General features: G+C 42.9%; 1 protein-coding gene across 1 annotated transcript in view; it reads right to left on the reverse strand.

The window, feature by feature from the left end:
• GALNT9 (polypeptide N-acetylgalactosaminyltransferase 9) overlaps positions 1–20,922 on the reverse strand; it is a 665,915-nt gene that overhangs the window by 59,610 nt on the left and 585,383 nt on the right. Inside the window, exon 9 of the mRNA XM_069215248.1 lies at positions 18,039–18,134. Within this exon, the coding sequence (XP_069071349.1) occupies positions 18,039–18,134 (96 nt within the window). The remainder of the gene's footprint in view (positions 1–18,038; positions 18,135–20,922) is intronic.

Below are 20,922 nucleotides of genomic sequence, written 5' to 3' on the forward strand. Positions count from 1 at the left end.
TATTCAGCCTTTGGCAGACTGAATACTCCATCACAAATGTGGTGAATGCCCTGTCCGCAGAATAACAAGTGCAATTATTGCGTATGGGACTTCTAATATGGCGGGCAGGATGACTAACAAGACTTGAGGGAGTATTCTGTCTGCCAAACTGTAAATGATGACACATGTGCAACAGGGTTGTGTTGAGGATGCACTGGAGGAGCAGCTGTGCCAACTCCTGGAGCGTGATGCCATGACAGAGATACTTTAGAAAAGTTGTATGTAGGTTTTAATAAAGGACTAACATTATGGGCCTGATTACAACTTTGGCAGAGGGGGTTAATCCGTCCCAAATGTCACGGATATCCCACCCACTGTATTACGAGTTCCACAGGATATAATGGACTCGTAATACAGCGGGCGGGATATCTGCCACATTTGGGACGGATTAACCCCCTCCGCCAAAGTTGTAATAGGCCCTATGTGTTGCAAGGCTGAGGTGCAGTAGGCGATGGCAGGGCTGGTGTGTATGAATACTGTAATAAAACTGAATGAGGACTGAGAGGCTTTGAAGGAACTCTTTGCAGGTTCCAGCAATGGAATAGCATGGTTGCTCCATTTCATGAGAAGATAGGATGAGGTATTCTGGGAAAGGTCTAGTTAAATACGAGGACTGGAACATCAGAGTGTGCTGCTGAACAGGATAGAGTTGTATTAGCTGGACAAGTGTGTCTGGGTTTCAGATCCGGAAAGTGGGAGACGCTGTTGTGGGGTTTTGGAAGAGCCATACGTGAGTGCATGGTTCTCATTACTAGATTAACAGGGTATATCACAATCTCTTACAGTCTGCATTGGTCTAGATGTATGTGAGTTTCAGCAATGCATTAGTGGAAAAGGGAGCTGCAGTGAATCTATGAGGAGAATTGAAAAAGCTGTCCATGGGGTTCAGTGATGGAACAGCTTAGAGTACTGCAGACCATGAATGAGACGCATTGGCGGAAAGATTGATCTCAGTGTGGAGATGTCAAGGTTCTCTGCCTATTGAGATTGAGGTGCACTGACAGTCCCATGTCTGGATAGAGAGGGTCTTAGATGTCAGAAGGCACAGACATTGGTAGAGCTCTTACTACTGGAGTAGCAAAGGATGCTGTAGTCTACCACTGAAGTGAAAGCGACAACTACCAGTATGGCCAATTAGTAAAAGAACCGTGTTGTGATGCGCTGACAAAGATGTGGCTGCTGAGAGAGTTGTAATAGTTGGAGGTAAAACTGGTCAGGGTTGATGTGCACTGGTAAACGTGACTGTGATTCCCAAATCTGAAAAATATCGACCAGTGAAAAAGGTGGAGCCGTTGAATTATGTCATCAGTAATGTGGGTTCAACACACACATTTATAAAGGAAGAGACAAAGCTAGAGATTTTAAACACCTACAAAAAGATAATATGCACTATAAAGAGAAACTCACAGTGTGGGGGCACATTTAATATCCGAACAGCAAAAGGCACTGAGGAAACTGTCTGTGCGTCTGTATTTCATATCCAGGTTTAACTGAGCTTGATGTCTTTAATTAAGGAAAGTGATAGCTTACCTACCCACTGGCTTCTCGGCGTGAGGGCCCTTTTCAGGCATCGGTTTTCAGCGAACAGTACTGTTAAAGCAGTTTTACAATGTGAAAGGAGGCGCAGAGGTATCGTGGACAGACTATTCTGCCAAAAACATGGAGGAGTGTCCTGTCCGGCAAACCCCTGGTTCCTCTGCTCTTTTATAGGTGAACGAACTGTCATGTTTCCTCAAGCAGAACCTCCGCTGACTGCTCCAGTGGGAACCTTAGACTAACAGCCCCATTGATTTTGGGTTTAAGTACATCTGAGCATCCCCTCTACTTAGAGTGGACATCCTGACATATTTTTTCTCTTTTCAGGAACCCCTGGAAAGGCTGGCAGTTCCAAGCAGTAAAGTTCAGCAGCGGCCCGTCCGTACGGGCTGGGGGTCCATGCCCCTCTACCTTTTTCCTGTGTGAAGACTATCTGTCAGGCTGAACAAAAGTCAGACTGACCGATACTCTTCTAGTTCAGGTCAGGCAGCTAGGAGTTGGACATGCACTAAATGTGCTCCTGGTTGCCTAAGCTGAACTCTGCTGGGCTGAAAGAGTCATAGGCCAGTGGACGTGACCTCTTCAGCCTGCCAAAGGTGCCTCGAGGCCCTCCCCCTCATGACAAGGGGGAAAGTCACTGATTGACTCGAATCAGGGCACTTCAGGGCTTAAAACAGTGACGTCTCTTCACAGAGTGGGGTGGGGTCAGCAGTCTCACTGACCACATCCCAAGGATACAAATTTCTGCAGTTAAAGGGGGATGAGGGGGCTATATTATGTCAGACATTAGAAATTGCTGGAGAAGACACATCCTGGTCCATACTGATGTTCTACCAGATAACTTTAAAGAAAGGGTACTGAGGTGGTTAATGCTATGGAAAGATATGTCAGGTATGGAAAAGGAGAAGTTGTTGATGAAAACGAACAAGCTGATCAAGACGAATTTAGTCAGATAACATGCTACTGACCCAGAAAGGATAGATAGAACATGGAACTAAAGTAAAGAACTAAACTCTTTGTGGATTTGGAACAATAAGTACATTACTCTTCCAGTGGAATGTTTGGATGATGAGAGGTATTTTAGGATTTGTGCAATCTTATACTGAATACAGCCTTCCTGCTTTGGCAATCTTAAACTACTTCATCATGAGGGGATAATAGACAACTATCTCTTCACATGTAGGCCTGATGATGAAGGTCAGGACAACATGTAGAAGAAGAAGTGGATCAAGATCATCACTGGAGTAAGACTATACAAAGACCATTTATACATATAATAAATGTACAACTGACTGTCGAAGAGAATCAGAACTAGACGTTTCCAAAAATGCGTGGCTTGGATTTTGAGTGATTTACAAAAAAATAAGTGTCAGTGTGGAATACTGACTAATGCAATAGTGCATTTGTTTTACATCCTGAAATCTACTAGTACCCTGTCTCAATGTGCAGAATGAAGTTAATTTCAAATGACAGATGTTGGAAATGCAAGCCAGTTAATTGTGCCAAGCCTTGTAGTTAATGAACCGTGGAATGAAATATTATCACAGGTTTAACTAGTCACTTGAAATCACGTTCATAAAAGTAAATTGTAATTATCTTCAAACAATGTGAAGACAGAGCAAACTACTGAAAAAGTAGAAGAAAAAATAAGGTTGTATTTACACAGAAAAATGAAATCTTAAAAAGTAAAATCTGCAAGAACTTCTATAATAGAAGATTGGATACCAAGATAATCAAATTGGCTGCTACCTAAAGAGTCACTTATAAAATAAGCAACTGCCAGAAAGTACTCACCTCATTGTTGGGATCCAGTAGGAGTGATACAGGCGTCCACACTTTAACATACCTACTATCAACCCAATACAGTTGCAAAATATTAGTTAGCAGTAGACCTTGGAAAAGAGGCTGGCATAATATAGAGGGACTCGGAGACACAAGAGAGCGACACTCTGGCTAGTCTTGTCCGCTGAGCATGGACTTCAACTAGTCATGATGGTTATTTAAAACAGATATGACTGTTAGGGCCCATGTGTTATGATGGATCTAATTCTAGGCACATATACATGCAGGCAACAATACACTTTCTGCTCAGCTCTGTACCTCAGACTCTTTTTGGAAGTGGAACCTCTGCTATTTCTGAAAGTTGTCATCATAGATAAGAACCTAGGGCCAGATGTATGAAGCAGTTGTGCTAGTCGCAAATGACCCATCGACCCATTGTTACCGACTCGCAAAATAGGGCTTGCGAGTCGCTATTAGGAAGGGGTGTGCCAAGGGCATCCCTCCCTAATAGCAAGCCTCAGGGTCATGTATGAATGTTTTGCAACCGTGAATGCGGTCACAAAACATTCTCAGTTACCACCAACTTCAAGTTGGTGGGAGCCCATTTGCAAATGGGAAGGCGTCCCAGCGAACCCCTTACCCTTTGAGAATAATAGCAAAAACACTTTTTAAGAGTGGAGAGGGGTCCCACGGACCACTGTCTACTCTGAAAAAATGAAAATAAAACTTTTCATTTTTCTTTTTTAAACACATCCTGTTTTCCTTTAAGGAAAACGAACTGCATTTAAAAACAAAAGATGGCTTTATTTAAAAGCAGTCACAGACATGGTGGTCTGCTGCCCCCAGCAAGCCACCATTCTTGTGATTGTGGCCATTCCCAAACGGGTCGCCAGTTGCGACCCACCTCATGAATATTAATGAGGTGGGTCAATAGAGACGCCATTGGGAATCTCTAAATGTGTCTGAGACACATGTGTACAAATAGGAATGGACATACATCTGGCCCCTGATGTCCTAGGTATATTGTGCCTGTCCTCATTTCACTTGTAAGATAAGAATGGCTACCATTAAATGAAGTTACACTATTCAACTCTTGGTGCCTGCTGTATGAATTTCTAATTGATTAGGACTTCTCTGACCTAAAATATATAACGTGGATCAGTAGGGCATTACCCTGCTGATTACAATAATTATCCTCTTTGAACTATCAATACCTTAATCATAATGTGTAGATCATAAGCATTATAAACCTCCTGAGCTTACAGTTCATTACCTTCATATAATATGGATCCAAATGTACTGAGAAACCATTGTTCAGAAATGCCTTTGGAATTGTACTCACTGCTGCATTTCTAGTCAACAAAATATCAACTATAATATATAAAACTAAGGGGCAGATTAGCGCCCCACTAATGCCACCATGGTAGCCCCGTATTTAAAATAGGGCGCACCATGGCAGTAGTTAGGGTCATTATTTTTTATGCTAGTCCGGTGCTTTGCAGGATTAGCATAAAAAATAATTATGCTACTCCTGCAAAGCACCTGGAGGCCCATTGTAGTCAATGGGACCCTCTTTTTAATGTCTGCAATTAGCAGGCGTTAAAAAATGCCAGAATGCCCCCCGGCGTACATTATGCTTGGCGCAGGCATAATGTGGTGCAAAGGGTTACAAAGTGGCACAATGAAAGCACTGCGCCACTTTGTAAATATGGTGCTGCATTTTTGGCCTCAAATGATGCAAATGTGGTGCATGGAGGCACTAGGGGCTCTTAAATATGCCCCTTGTTGCCTTAATATGATTACAATATCAGAATAGTTCTCTGAATACAACGGCTGGTTCCAGAATGTAAAGCATCTGTGGATGCAGCTCTACTCAAGTTGTAGGAAGATCCTGACTGCAGCAAAGAGACCCTGGATCATACTCAAGTTATTCCCCCAATCAAAGATGGCCTCCACTGTTCTCAAGTGACAGATCAGTTCAGGAATTATGGGCAACGCAGTTCACACTCAGTACCAACAAGCAGTGCCTTCACTAAAGACACAAAGCCTTTCGCCAAAGGGCACTGACGTTTCCTGTTCAACACTATCATTTCCTTTCTTTGACTGGAACCATTGTGAGTTCACCTGACGTATGATGCTGAGATGCCCCTAGAGGACGAAGATGTAAGTCACCTTCATGGCAGAAACAAGAGGAAACATATTATGTGACATATGAAGCCTATGTTGAACTTTATGCAAGATAGATGGAATACTGAAGTTTGGTTGCTAAATAAACTTCTACCTACTTTATCGATGTATTATGTACAGTAATTATTGACCACCTGACATTTTGATTTTTTTAGAGGTTTGTTATGCACTTCAGATACGATTAGTGCTTCTGTAGCGTGGCAATTTTTGATTTTAACTTAGTTGTAGGAACTGAGTTCTTGTGCCACATAGATGTATGGAATTGCTAATACTGATATATAGAGTTATCTTCTTAAGTCTATGGGCCTAATTACGACTTCGGCGGAGAGGGTTAATCCGTCCCAAATATGAGGGATATTCCGCCCGCCCTATTACGAGTTCCATAGGATATTATGGACTCGTAATTCAGCGGGCGGGATATCCGTCACATTTGGGACGGATTAACCCTCTACGTCGAAGTTGTAATCAGGCCATATGTCTGATATTTATGCTTCAAAAGTGACTGCTCCGCCTTCAGAGACCTTGATATCTTCTGATTATATTTATCTTCTCCTCATGGATTAAGGTAAATACCTATTTTAATATTAAAAAGTAGAAAGCAAATCTGGAAGAAGATGAGCATCGTGGCCTGCGGCCAGATGTGGCACTGGGTGGCGGGGAGGGGATGGGGGCGAATGCATGCTTGAATTGACTATGTCTGTTGTATGTATCTGGGCCTGGATAGGGGGGCATCCATGGTGTATGAGGGACAGGTATGTGAAGATGAACCTGAGGACATGTGAGAATCACAATCGAGGAAGGGTTCATGGAAGAGAGAGGCATCAATGGCACTACTGTGGATGGGAGGTATCCAGATGCAGGGCAAATCAGAAGCGGGGGAGAAAGATGGGGGCAAGTTCACAGAGGAGCAGCGGCGGGGGAAGCCGAAGGCTAGATGATAAAATAATACTGTGAACAAGTAAAGGCCTCTCCCCGGTACACTGTGCAAAATAGGTTCCTGTATTACCAAGCGAGCTCTGCCACATAACTGTACTATCACTGCACCTATAGAATGTAACTGACTGTAGACATACTACACATGCAACCGTGCTGATTGCAGAACTATAAAATGTAAATATACGACCATGGGACAGTGGATATTTACTGCTGCAGGTTTCATCCTATGCTTAGGGTAAATTACTTAAAAAAGAATGATCACTGTTTCTAGAAGTACACGTAAGAACTAAAAATATTTCTGAAAAAACTTTGAGAATTCCCCCTGGCCCTAATGTAAAGGCATTTTCGCAGCCTTGTGTAAATCATTTTTTTTGGAGAGCATAAAACCACGGTCTGTGAACAGCGCATGTGTTTTTTTTACTTATAAAGAAGCCTATTCGCCATTGTTAGTTGAACATATCCATGTGAATCGCTATGTGAATGGGCCACAGGCATGTGTAGGGTGGACTAATGCAAAGATTCAAGAGAAAGAAAGATCCAGACATTTTAGGACCAGCTCCCAGACTCCAGAGCTGGAAGTGCCCGAAAGTGTCTGTCATCCTGGTTCCTAGTTTTTAAAAGGTCTTTGATTTTTTGAGACCTAAAAGCATTCAAAAAGGGCTCCGATGCAGAGACTGCGTTCCTACGAAGCCGCTGAGTGAACATAACACATGCGCATGTGTCACTTGCATCTCACAGGAGGTGTGAAACAGTAGCTTATTTTTGGTCCCTCTGTATCTCCTCTGAGTGGTGAGATAATTCTTGTTAGTGCCAGATCCGCTCAGTAGGTGTGCGCGAGCTCCCATGGGGCAGGGAGGACGCGCTCACAGCATTAGACTGCGGGACCTGTGACAGCTCGCTACGCTAGGCTCGTCAATGGCTGACAGTCCCCGGCAGCAGAGATCCCCCTTGGGCCTTCCTTGGAAGACTTCATTATCTCAGACTTCACTTCACTTGCTGCTGACAAGGTGCGAGCCAGGGGGGAAGAGGTGGGCAGAGTACACTAGGGCATCGCCTAACTCCTCTCCTGACTTTGATGTGGTGGGTGCTGGGGCTGCGAAGGAAGAAATGGGAACTTCTGATGTCAAAATTGAAGGCAAGACACTGGAGAATCTTAAGTGGTTTAGAAGATCAGTACACAATGAGTCAATTTTCAGAGCATCTTTTTAAAGAGACATACACCGAGCTGGCAGATGTGACTCACACAACTTGCAAGACGGAAGACCATTCTGAAAATGTAAAGGGGCTGTTGCAAAAGAGAACTGAGAGACCTGGAAAAGGCCACACGTTACCCAGTTGTATGTTAGAATCATATTGATAAAAATATAATCTGAAATAAATATTGTGTCCTAAATATCATTTTTTTTAAATCGTCTAATTTTAAAAATCGACTAATTATTAACTACAAAAGGGCAATATTTTCCAAGCACCTTTGGAACACAATGTTTTTGTCAGACAATGTTTAACAACGATATTCTGGTACCATACCCAGGAAGAAGGCTCAATTTACACCTGATTCACAGAGTACTAACAGAAAAAAATGCAAACCATGTCATCTTGTGTTAGTTGGGTACTAGTTAGTTGCATATACATAATCAATTCAAGCTTATGTCACACCAGTAGCCATTGTCCTGTTCTAATGTGGTGAATGTCAACATAGCCTGAGCTAGATGGAAATTCACAGCCTTGGTACAGTTCCTACACTTTTCAAGACATTAAAGTTTCACCAACTTGATGCAAGTCTAAGTGTGTCAGAAAGTTTGAGTAGGTGCATCAAATTCCAACGTTTGACACAATGTGTGCCTTGGGGGTGAGAGATAAGTTAACTAAAACTAATTTCAATTGACAAACAATAGTTTGCTGATGGAGTGAACACTGGACCAATGCATGCCTGATGGGAGCCGATAATTGGCATGACACCTGGCGAACAAAACTCTAAACAATGGATATTGTGGGATGGGACCATTGATGTTACAATGGCTGGGAGGGGCACCCTGATACCTTTCACAGCAGGCTTGGTATAGTAAAACTGAGGTGTGCAGAATTTTATTACTTTATGGGGTCAAACATATGGGTGATCCCCAGGTGGCCACGGTGATCTACCAGAAAATCTCAAGAAGAGCTAGAGAATCTTAGCTATCTCACAAGTTCCTAAAAAGTTTTTAAAAGTTTTCCGCATTTCTTCCACAGTCTTTTCCGCATTTCTTCCACAGTCTTTGTTTTTTTTCCACAAACATAAATTCACTTATACAGGAATATGGCACAGAAATCAATCATTCTACATATTTATCCTGGCACTGTATCTGGAGACATGTTATCCAGGCAATGCGCCCTGAGCTTGTCTATTCCTGCTCTAGGTTTGTGAGTATCATAGTGGACACTGGAAGAGATGGGTTGTCTGGCAATGTGATTTTATGCCTGATGCTAGAGAAGGTCTATTAACTCCCAATATCTTATTTTTTGTCATACTGAATTAGCCAACTGCTCCCTCTGCGGATAGTCTGTGATGAGATGGACCTCTTGACTTTCTGAAGCAAGCAACACATCTGGAAATATTCTGATTTTTCATGTTATTGCACTTATTTATAATCTACATTTTATGCAAATTTGGGACATATGCAAATTGCAACAGGAAACTGTGTATTTGCCTCCAGGTCCCATTTTTACCCAGCTATTGATACATGTATTAAGTATTCCTGTACTGTGGGCTTTCTTTTAATTTATAAGGATGGTTACAAAAACCTGGACTGCTTGTTTTAAAAAACTCTTCAAATCACATGTAGAACTCACTTCACTGGAGGTGTGCTCGCTCTGAGTTCATTCAGATAATATAAATCACCATGATCTATTTCAGAACGTCACTGCTTGTAACGTGTGTTTTCACACGGGAACTACTTCTGAGTCTTGTGAAAAGCGTCAAATATTTTTGGAGCCATGGACCAGATGTATCAAACAATTGTGCATTTGCAAACGGTGTGAATCGCAAAATTAGACCGTTTGCGAATGCAAAAATGCCTTTCAGGATTTATGAAAGGCATTCGCAGTGCAATTTCAGGGAATCGCTAAAATAGCGATTCCCTGAAATTGCGACTCTATATAGGGAATCACAAATTGCAATTCTCTAAATAGGAAACTGTAAATAAGGAATTCCTATTTGCGATTTCCAAAGCACATGTATCTTGCATTTCCTAAATGCGAATTGGGCATTTAGGAAATTCAATTACAACCAAATCCAATTTGGTGGTAAGCATGTGCAATTTATAAAAATGCATTGTAAATGCATTTTTAAAAATGACATGTCGCAATGTGATGATTATTAGGTGCAGAGCACCAGATACCACTGTCTCAAATTAAGCACTACTCAGGACTGATGGTTCTTGTTCTAAAATCTTCACTTCTTGTTATCAAGTTTCAACAGCATTTCAGGTCATTACTATAGCGCCAACCAGTATCGCAGACATTTCAATGTCTATCCAGAGGGCCATTACCCTAAATGAGGACTGTTTGTGCTAGGAGTCTCTCTATTGGACTTTCCATCCAGGATTCTGCAGCCTCTTTTTGTCCCTTCTCCTTCAAGAGGTCAAGATCCTTAACCCAAGATAGTGCTCTTGTTGCACGTGGGCACTAGTGATCAGCACTAGTGAACACCATGGGCCAAGCTTCAGAGAACCAAAGCTGCAGGTTCTACAATCTCAAAAGGGATCCAGTCACTGCCATCCAGACCTATACAATAGATAAGTTGATCTTTGTATGTAAACAAGGTAGTTCTATGATGGAGCACTGTGCAGTGGCACGGCTAGGCGCTATAGAGTTAGAGTGTGCTACCTGATTGCTGGAGATTTGAGGCACAAAGTGAACAAGATAATTTAGGTGTCCGGTCCCTTTTTTCTACACTACGACATCATCTCGAAGTGGATAGAGTTGAACAATAACACTGAAAATCTCATTGTCATAAATTTTAAAAAACAATGTTTTGAAACCAAAAACCTGATCACTGTGACAATGCTATTTGCAGCTGAGGCTGTGCTTACTTTGTCCAGAAAATTTGTCACAAAGAGGAATACTAGTGAAAAGGTTGACTTGTTCCAGCTTCATGGTGTGCCTTGCAGAAAAAAGACTCAAGTTTCTCCTCTGGGTTCACAAATTAGTTAATGATCCAAAACTCACATTTTAACATCTAAGACACTTAGGCTGAGCAAAAAATGTTTCTTTAGGTATATCACAACACAGGGTTTTACTATGAACAAGATGCCATTGCACAGGGCTTGTCCTAAATGTGTGTACTACACACATGCTCCCTCTCCAGAGCTGGTAATGGCAAGACAAAGGGATCAATCCTTTATCTTCCTAAAATATGTAATCACCTTCTAGCAAGTGATCAGGACACAACGCAAGTCAAGGAGTGGAATCCAGGCAGTGCTTAATTTGTGCAGGTGGTTTCCAGTGTTAGGCACCGGCACATCATTGTGAACACCAGCACTTGTGAAGTCTGCCACATGGTGGTGCTGTTTGCCTCATTTACAGATTAACACAGCAACAGTTGTTTATTAATACAATATACATTCAAAATACCTCCCTTTCAAGCTATTTCTGTTGCTATAGGGGCCTGGAATATACTAAATTGTCACACTTCCATGACTGTGATGGTTTTCAGCTATGTAGGAACAGTCATTGGCAGCGATGTCAGGGGCAATGAGTGGTGCAAGCTGCAACGGCCTCCTGAAAAGGGCCCTGGCGCTTATTTTTTTTTTACTAATTAAGCACTGCATCCAGGAATGAAGAAGCAGACAAACAAGGAAAGAAAACCTGAAAAGATGCAAAACAAATAGACATAGTTTCAGAATGACTTGTTTAGCTCTGTTAGAAAAATTTTGACACAATTGACCTAACGTCCCCAATGGTGCGCCATATTGCAAATATGGCGCACCCATGATGTCGTTAGGTGGGACAGGGGCGACACAAGAAAACTGGTGCATCAGCGCTGATGTGCCAGTTTCTTGTGAATATGCCCCTGTATTTTTTGAGGTGGAGGGTGGAGAATGTTCTAACAGCCCTATTACCCCTATCTACAGGGTAATAATGTCTATTAATTACCTTTCTTGTTACGTGCCCTCGCCTGCAGCTCGAGTCTTACATGCAAAGAGGACATTTAACAGTTGTTATTGCCTACCGATGTGAGCAGTAATTGAAGTCACACTGTCTTGTCATAAATGACCACCTCTAATATCTACTATACTCCTCCGCAATGGGCTTTAATCAGGGCCACTGGACATATGTCATTTTCCGTTCGCGGCTTTTTCCATATAATTACTGATTTGTCACATAATCTGCAGATTTTCACTGGAGGGGCAGATTTACAAGAAAGTGGCGCACCGGTCGCGATGCGCCATTTTTCTTGCAACCCCTTACCGCCATCTAACGTCACAATGGTTGCATTGTATTTACAATAAGGCGCACCATGGCGCCCGTTACCACAACAACGTCTACATTTTTTATGCTATTGTCGCGCTTTGCTACACTAGCAACAAAAATGTTGGTGCTAGTGCAACAAAGCAGAGGGAGGCCCATAGGCCAATACAGGAGCATCACAAATGACGGAAAAAATGGTGCAGTAAAATCTTGTAAATTTCAGAGCGCCATTTTTTCAGGCCTCCCTGCAGGGGAACACCCCTTGCATACATTGTGCGTGGCGCAGGCAGTTGCAAAGTGGTGCAATGCATGCATTGAGCCACTTTGTAAACATGGTGCGTGGGAATGGCCTACTTAGCGCTGTATTAGCGTAAAGAAAATAATAGGAAGGTAGGTCTAATAGGCGCTAGGGGCTTGTAAATCTGCCCCAAAATATTTTTAGCTCAGACGGATCAACCGTTACTAAAAGCACAGCAACAAGTGGAACTACGCAGCGGAAGGCATTTCGTGAAGTTTGACCGGTGGACTTCCGGTTGACTATTGCTCTATTTGGATGTCAACTGGTACTAAGGTGGTGAAGACTTTGCCCAGATAGTGTTAACATGTGCAAAGATGGCGAAATAATGAGGTAATACTATGACAAAATGAGCTGCACTGTGCCGCATAATTTGCCTTTTATCTCCGTATAATATAGTAAACCCCGACACTGCTACATTAATAGGCGCATTCAAAATCACACTAAAAAACAGCCAGGGTGAGCTTCGGAGAGATCTGCAACAAATGCCTGGAAGAGATGTCCGATTCAAAAGTCCATAACTAGCTTTGTTTTTTTGATTGATGCCACCCGTAGACCCAAATAATGAACCGCGGGAGGCCGCAGGATCACCGCACCTGCGGGGTAACAGTCTTCAAACGCAGGGCCCGGCGCCCTGGTCCCTGCCTCCCGATAGCTTCAGCCGCCTCCGAGCTGAATTAATTTTGCAATCTGTGGTCCCGACGATAGCAGCGTTCCTGCCGGGTAATCAGTAATTAAGCGAGCGGTGCCAATGCGACTGCAGACTTTGCTTTTCGGCCGAATGTGAAACTGAGATAAGGCGCCCCCCGTGTCCTGGGCTGCTATTTGTGGAATACAAATGAAGGTGCCAACAGGAGGCAAAGACCTGGGCGTGGAGACGCACCCGGGCATCCCCTCGGCTTCACGCATGCGCCGTGACTGGCTTTAGAAATCCGAGAACAGTTTGCTTTCATGAAAAGCTGGGAGGGCTCCTGGGCAGTGCTTAATTTAGGCCGGGGTTTCCGCTGCTCTGCACCGGCAATTAACTGTCGACATCGGCAGTTATGACAGTCTGCTCCAAGGTGGCGCTGTTTGTACAATTTGATGTAGAGCAGGACGACGGTGGTTTATTAATTCAATATACATTAAAACTGACTATTACCCTCCACCCAAGACCTTCCTATGGATTTGGGGGTTTGGAATAGCCAGAATTGTCACACTTGTAAGAGTGTGAGCGTAAGTAGCTGTGTGGTCACTGTCACTGGGACCGCTGCCAGGGACAATTGATGGTGCAAGCAGGCGGGGCACCCTGGTAAGGGCCCTGGCATTCTTTTTTTTCACACAAATTAAGCACCGCTCCTGGACCGACAGTGGCCACCCCTGTGGAAAATTAGGCCCCCTACCTCATTGGAAGGTAGACATTTCTGGGAAGGGTTCACTCATTTTCTATACATTCAAAGAAATTCCATGCGTCTCCCTGTGAACTGAACAGGCCAGCATGGATAATAATTCTAAAAATAAATAAAATCAAACTTAATGTTGACGAAAATATCGATGGACTTTACAGAAGCCTGCGCGTGTTGACACCCACAAACTGCTCAGAAAGTGTGACTCTGTCTTAACCACAGAAGGTTTCGATTCATAAATTTGTGGACCAGGTTTTCAAGCAACTTTTTCAAACCTACCTATGCACGGGTTGTGAAAAAAACACTTCCAGGTGCAAATTTACATAACGAGTTAGTGCAGGTGCCTAATGAGCCAGAAGAGAATGAGTTAAAGGGAACTACAAGAAGAAATAGCCTGCCTCTATGCGCTTTGTGTGTTACTTTGAACGGTATTTGGCAGGGAAAGTAGTGGGGCAGGCACAAAACTGGACTGACCAATCAAATTCTAGACTCTAGTTTGTAAACTTAAATTTGCAACCCACGCAAAGTCAATCATGAAAAAGTCAATTATCAACTAAGAGCTATAAAACTGTAAAACTTCGCACTTGTATAGCTCACTACTCACCCGTTAGGGTCTCAAGGTGCTGTACACATACCACTGTGGAACCCCTCCTGGCTTTTCCCTGTGAGGAACCCACTCCTGGGCACCCAAGCACTGTCAGGGCCATTTTGGAGATTAAGCAAGCTATTGCCCAGAGTTGGACCCGATTAGGCAACGAGGTGAGAATTATCTGGTCCAAGGGAATTGAGTCCAAGACCCACCAAGGTGGGAATTGAGCCCTGGTCCCAGGCCCGATCCCTGCATCAGGGTCTGCGCTCCAACCATTGTGCCACACTTCTCTCAGACTTTTTTTTAACCCAGTTCAGATCTAAAAGAACTTACTTCAAGCTAATGTATGGTGAATTACTCATTGCATCCCCCCAGATCCAGATCTGTACCCCCAAGGGACTCCTACATCTTGCTGCCCAGCTCATTTCCAGAACCAGGAAACGTGATCCCCTAAAACAAGCCCTGGTCTTTTTGAAAGAGACACCCAGAGTCATGCTTCCATTTCAAGAGTCCTGCATGACGTATATGGGCTTACTTACATCTGGGAGTACCTGGCCCATCAATGTTCCATCTCAGTGAAACAGAGCTCTAAGAGCTACATCATCCCTACGACCTCAAGTCCCCGTATAGAGGAAAAGCTCTGAGTGCAGGACTGTTCCACAGTCAGCGCTCCCCAAAATGTTCTCCTTGGACACATCTACCAGCGAGCTGCTAGCTTCAGAATCCATGTATCATACATGACCTAACTGTTCTCCAGTATGTTGTCAGAATGAACCTGCATTATCTGAATCTATTACCTACAGACCTCTAACATGCATGTGTTTCACTCTTTGTTGCATTCCTCTTTTTCATGCAGACTTTGGCCCAGATTTACAAGAATCTGGTGAATCAGTGCTAATGCACCAGATTTCTTGTGCCCCCCCCACCGCAACATACAACACCATGGGTGCCCCATATGTACAACACGGTGCATCATGGCGCACGCTAGGCCAATGGCACTAAAAAAATGTTGATGCCAGTGGAGCAAATTGCAAGGAGGCCCATTGATTTCAATGGGTGCACCCTTATATGCCTGCTTTGAGGAGGTGTTGGAAATGACGCCAAAAATGGTGCAATTACATCTTGTAGATTACATTGCATCATTCTTGTGGGGCTCCTAACACTGGAACGCCCCCCACTGCATACATTATGCCTGGCGCAGGCATAATGTGTTGCAAGGAGTCACAAAGTGGTGGAATGCATGCATTGCACCACTTTTTAATATTGTGCTCACATTCTTCTATAAAGGCACTCATTATGGGTGGCCTGATAATGGGCTGGATTTTCCCCAACCCCGACTGTTACCAATACTGGTGGTACTGGTACCCCCAGTGATGGGAAAATCCGGTGCAATACAATTTGGACTCTGAGGGTCCACTAAGAAATGAGGAACTAAGGAGAAATCCATATACCAAGGTATTCCTCATTTTGTATCAGACTTTCACCTGGAGATTTAACTGCTTTTAGCAGCTGAAACTTCTGGGTGAAAGTTAACTGATGTTACTGTCCCCATCAGGATTAGGAGGTCACGTCTAATGAGGGCCAAAGAAGTAGGTCTAGAAAAGAGTTGCTTTTGCAGGGCATGTTCTCAGAACTGTGCACCCCACTATTCTTTATTATAAAAAAAAACTTTCTAAATTTGTGAAGTTGGTGAGGTTTGATGAAAAAGGCCAACACAGTTACCAAGTGCGACCTCAACTATTCCACAACCCTATCCATGATAGCTGATTTTTTTGAGGGAGGTGTTTCTCACGAATTCTGTTTTGAGAGATAATTCTATTACAATAAAAGTAGGTTCTTAAGGGCTTTTCTGCTACTAGACATTAATTTTGCTTATTAATTCACCTACTACACCTTTTAGGTGTTAGCACAGACAACTTTTGCTGTTGGGAAAAAATAATTCACCAGTTCTTCAAAAATGACAATAAGAAGCAAAACATAGAGGAAGTGGATTTTGGGTCAGACCTCTTCAGCCACTGGCTTTTATATGTTTTCCCTGCTCTGCAACTGCTAGCTAGGCTGTTCATCAAGGCCAAGGTATTTCATGGATGGTTACATGGTCCTGTTTGTGTTCTCATGTTTTGGTGATGAAGTCTCAAGTATACTGTTTTACAAAGTCTCTACAGTTAAGAAGACAAAGTCAAACATGTGAGAGACTGTATTTATTCTTCAATTGCTCAACTCGCCATACAGGCCTGTCCTAATTTCTTCCTCATTGATCACCACCTTCTTCATCCATTACATAACTGCCTCCTCAAGGTACATCATTCCAACAAAAACATTCTCTACACATTCAGGAGACACACATAGACAAGCATAAGCACACATACTGTATATTGCAGTCCATGGCATCACACATTACATTGAGATAACACACACGCACATGCACACACAGAGTTAGAATTTAACTTAAACCTTTTTTGAGAATGAAAATGACTGCCACTGTGTGTTTTTTGATGTTTTTACTTTCCTTACATGTTTGCAACTTAATTGTTGATTGATGGCTTTTTTAGGAATTTTGTGCTATTTGGATGCCAAGGCCTGTCATAAAGACACGGTGCTATTCACTAGGGGTAGGCTGACTTGGCAGAATTGGTCCTTCATCTTGTGGGACAATTTTTCTCTCGCAAGGCTCCAGAAAATGCGAGCGAGATTTGACATCCCCGAGCGTGATTTTCTAACGCAGGTGGCCACAGACGCTTGAGTAAATTTGCTGCAGTTCAAGTAGATTTTCTACACGAGAAGCAGCAAAATCAACTCTAATGGGAGCACACTCTTGCACAATGCAAGGTGCTCTTTGCGCTGATCTTTCAGTGCTGCTCATGCTACAGGTAGTAAATTGCAGTGCAAACAAAGCAGGTGTCATATTTTCCAGCCATTGGTGGAACTCTGTTGAATCTTTTTTGTAACCCAGCGGAATTTCAGAGTGAAATTCCGTGAGTTCCGCCCACCACTACTCACTAATTGCCCTTCGGCAATCATTTGTTTTACTTTACTGTCAATGATAACATACTGTTAGACTTAGGGCCTGATTACGACCTTGGTGGATGGGATACTCCGTTGAACGTGACGGCTATCCCGCCCGCTGTTTTACAAGTTCCATAGGATATAATGGAACTTGTAATACGGCGGGCGGGATAGTCATAATGTTTTTTGACGAAGTATCCCATCCTCCAAAGTCATAACCAGGCCCTTAATTGTTTCGTTTACCACATAAAGGTTTTTGAGAGTGCGATGGAAATACTGCTGTTTGTCAGAAATATCTTATAAGCAGAATTTGACTGTGTCCAAATTTTAAGTTCATCACAAACTTCAGCTTCTGACTCTTCATCATGCTTTTCTTGGAGGACACATTTTAATTCTGCCTATACTCTCTAGAAACCAAATGGCCCTACTCCAATTCCCCACATTGTTGTAGATGGAGATGTTCCATCATTCAGGGACTTTCTTTCTAGGACAGCACACATAAGGTCAAGAACAATTACCAAACAATTCCCGTAACAAAAAGTCAGAACAATTGGCTTTACCAATGTTTCCTTTTGCTTAAACGTTAATAAGTTCATGAAGTGAAGTACAAAAAAAACTTTGCAAAGTAGAACTTCCCCAATTCTGCTCACAACTTCTTATGATAGTTGAACTGAAATAAAATGTGAAGCATTTATAAAGCGCCTCCTACACCGAGGCTACTCTAGCCGACAAGTCATCACAACAGATAGTCTGTTTCATCTGTTTTATGCTTTGCTAATTTTCTCTAATGATCAGACAGAGTTGGTTTTGGGTGGTGCACAGTTGTCTAAATTACCTGAGAGGACATCCCGTGGCAGGGGTAGAGGATGGCTTTGTCATCATCTTCTGATCCCTGGTCCAAGCAGTAGCCGCTGGCTTTGCTGTTGCGAACCTGCAATCAATCAGACAAAATCTGATTTACTGACTATCCTTTTTCACCCCCTCCGCCTTCCCACCAAATATTTATCCAGTCCATTATTCCATAGATCGAGCATCATTCAACAAAATATTATGCAAAGCAAGCCTGCTTTGCACAATATTTAATGACTGCAGAGTAAGGAGCGATGAGCAGGGCCGCGTGGTAAAATCAAGTTTGTATTTTGTAGATTGCACAAATTATGGAAAATACACTTGCTCTTTCTTTAATGTGTTAAACATATACTTTAATACATGAATGCTTATTATTAAAAGTTCTTATTGGTTCCGTTTTTGCAAATAGTCACACTTTGGCGTTTGCACCCACTTTGCACACCCCCAGGCAGTTTGGTATTACAGAAGGGACCACAAACACATGTGCGTCCCCTTCTATAATACAGACTGTGCTGGCACACATATATTGCCAGAGCTATCATCAGAGGGTGTCCCCTCATTTGAATCGGGGCATGACCCCCTGTAAATGAGGGAATCTCTTTGCCTCTACGCCCGCTCTGTTTTATAGAAGTGGGTGCAAAGGCAAAGAAGCTCTTAGAAGGTGCATTGACAGTGCACCACAAAAAGGTGGCACATTTTCAGAGCGCCACTTTATAGCAGCCCTCTGGGTTCTATGGACCACTCAGACATCCCCTTGCAGGTGTGTGCAGTCACTCACTGTATCCGCCTGCAAGGGGATCTCTCTCCCCTCTTAAAAGTACCGGCGGGTTGCTGCCTGCACAGTGAAACACAGAGCAGCTGCTTCAAAGCGGTTCGGTATTTGACTTGAAGGCGCTGCCCCGAGGGCAGCAGCAAACATGCGCATTCATTCTAATACGGCACACTTTTCTTGCTTGGGCAGGGAATGCCTTTTGAAAAATGCACAGTGGTGCAAACAAGGAAAATACGGCATACTCGTAATACAGCCTCAGGTTGGCAAACATTAACATATTGAAGAATAACAGGTGTGTGCCCAAGACACAATACTACAATCCATCCTTCACAACATTTCTGACACCTTCTGCCATTCCCTCTGAGACCATCAAGCATCATATATTATTAGCTTCTTACTTCTCATCTCCAATCTCAGTTAATTCATCCACTTTCCACAAAAGCGAAAGTGGTAAGAGTTAAATCGAAGAAAAAAAAAATCCAGATCCTCACAGGCAGCAGATCTCGCCAACGGGAACAAAGCGCTTGTGTGAGCCTTCACAGGTAACCACCAGTGGGTGGACAAGTGGATGGTGGGCTTCTCCATGGGCATAATGCTTTATGCATCAGAAGGCCTGGGCACAATTTTCATTGCACTGGAGTAATCTTGCGTAATTTCATGATACACTTGTTCTGCGAAATTATCAAAAAATGATGCTATTATGCACTGTCGGTGGGAAATGTTTAGCCAAAGCACACAGGAGGAAAGCAAATGACCAGAAGGCGAGCAGTTGCTGTTTGTGTCATTTACAGGTGTGTAGTTTGGTCAGTAAGACTGGGGATGTGTTAGCTATACATTTTCCAAAAATCATGCGGGCACATGATGTTAAAATACATTATAGGATAAGGAGGGTCTAAGATATAGGTTAAGGGGCTGTGGAAAGGGAGAGGAATGTGGATTGGTACAGATACTAAGCAAGAGAAAACACATTTTGTAAAATAACCAACATTTTTGAAGACTTTCAAAACTGAGAGCGGGAGAGGGTGTGTGGGTTTTTGTCTGTGTTTACGTAAAAATCCCTGGTGAAATCCAACAGACGCTTCACCATACCCGACTGAAAGCACTTGTACCCAACTACTTATCAGAAAATACATTTATTAGAGGGCTGTAACACCCCAAACACCCCTACTGGAGCTACACCCCTGGGATTTATGATTTTTGTTATATTTTTTAGTACATAAGGCGTCCTTGTATTCATAGGATGTGACAACGCATTTCATCTATAATATAGCATCAAATGTTGGTTTTGCATTTCACACAATTGAAAGTAATTTCACCTAATTTCACATAATGTTTCTGAATTTTCACATAATTATGCAAAAACAAATTATGTGGATTTCGCACACCCCATGTAGGAAGTTGGCTCTGTATGTGCTATTTCAAAGTAAGGAATAGCATGCACAGAATCCAAGGGTTCCCCTTAGAGGTAAGATAGTGGCAAAAAGAGATAATACTAATGCTCTATTTTGTGGTAGTGTGGTCGAGCAGTAGGCTTATCAAAGGAGTAGTGTTAAGCATTTGTTGTACATACACACAGGCAATAAATGAGGAACACACACTCAGAGACAAATCCAGCCAATAGATTTTGTTATAGAAAAATATCTTTTCTTAGTTTATTTTAAGAACCACAGGTTCAAATTCTACATGTAATATCTCATTTGAAAGGTATTGCAGGTAAGTACTTTAGGAACTTTGAATCATTACATTAGCATGTATACTTTTTACATAAAACACAATAAGCTGTTTTAAAAGTGGACACAGTGCAATTTTCACAGTTCCTGGGGGAGGTAAAGTAATGTTAGTTTTAGCAGGTAAGTAAGTCACTTACAGGTTTCAGTTCTTGGTCCAAGGTAGCCCACCGTTGGGGGTTCAGAGCAACCCCAAAGTCACCACACCAGCAGCTCAGGGCCGGTCAGGTGCAGAGGTCAAAGAGGTGCCCAAAACACATAGGCTATAATGGAGAGAAGGGGGTGCCCCGGTTCCAGTCTGCCAGCAGGTAAGTACCCGCGTCTTCGGAGGGCAGACCAGGGGGGTTTTGTAGGGCACCGTGGGGGACACA

Source organism: Pleurodeles waltl, chromosome 11, assembly GCF_031143425.1.
Source record: "Pleurodeles waltl isolate 20211129_DDA chromosome 11, aPleWal1.hap1.20221129, whole genome shotgun sequence".
Lineage (NCBI taxonomy): Eukaryota > Metazoa > Chordata > Amphibia > Caudata > Salamandridae > Pleurodeles > Pleurodeles waltl.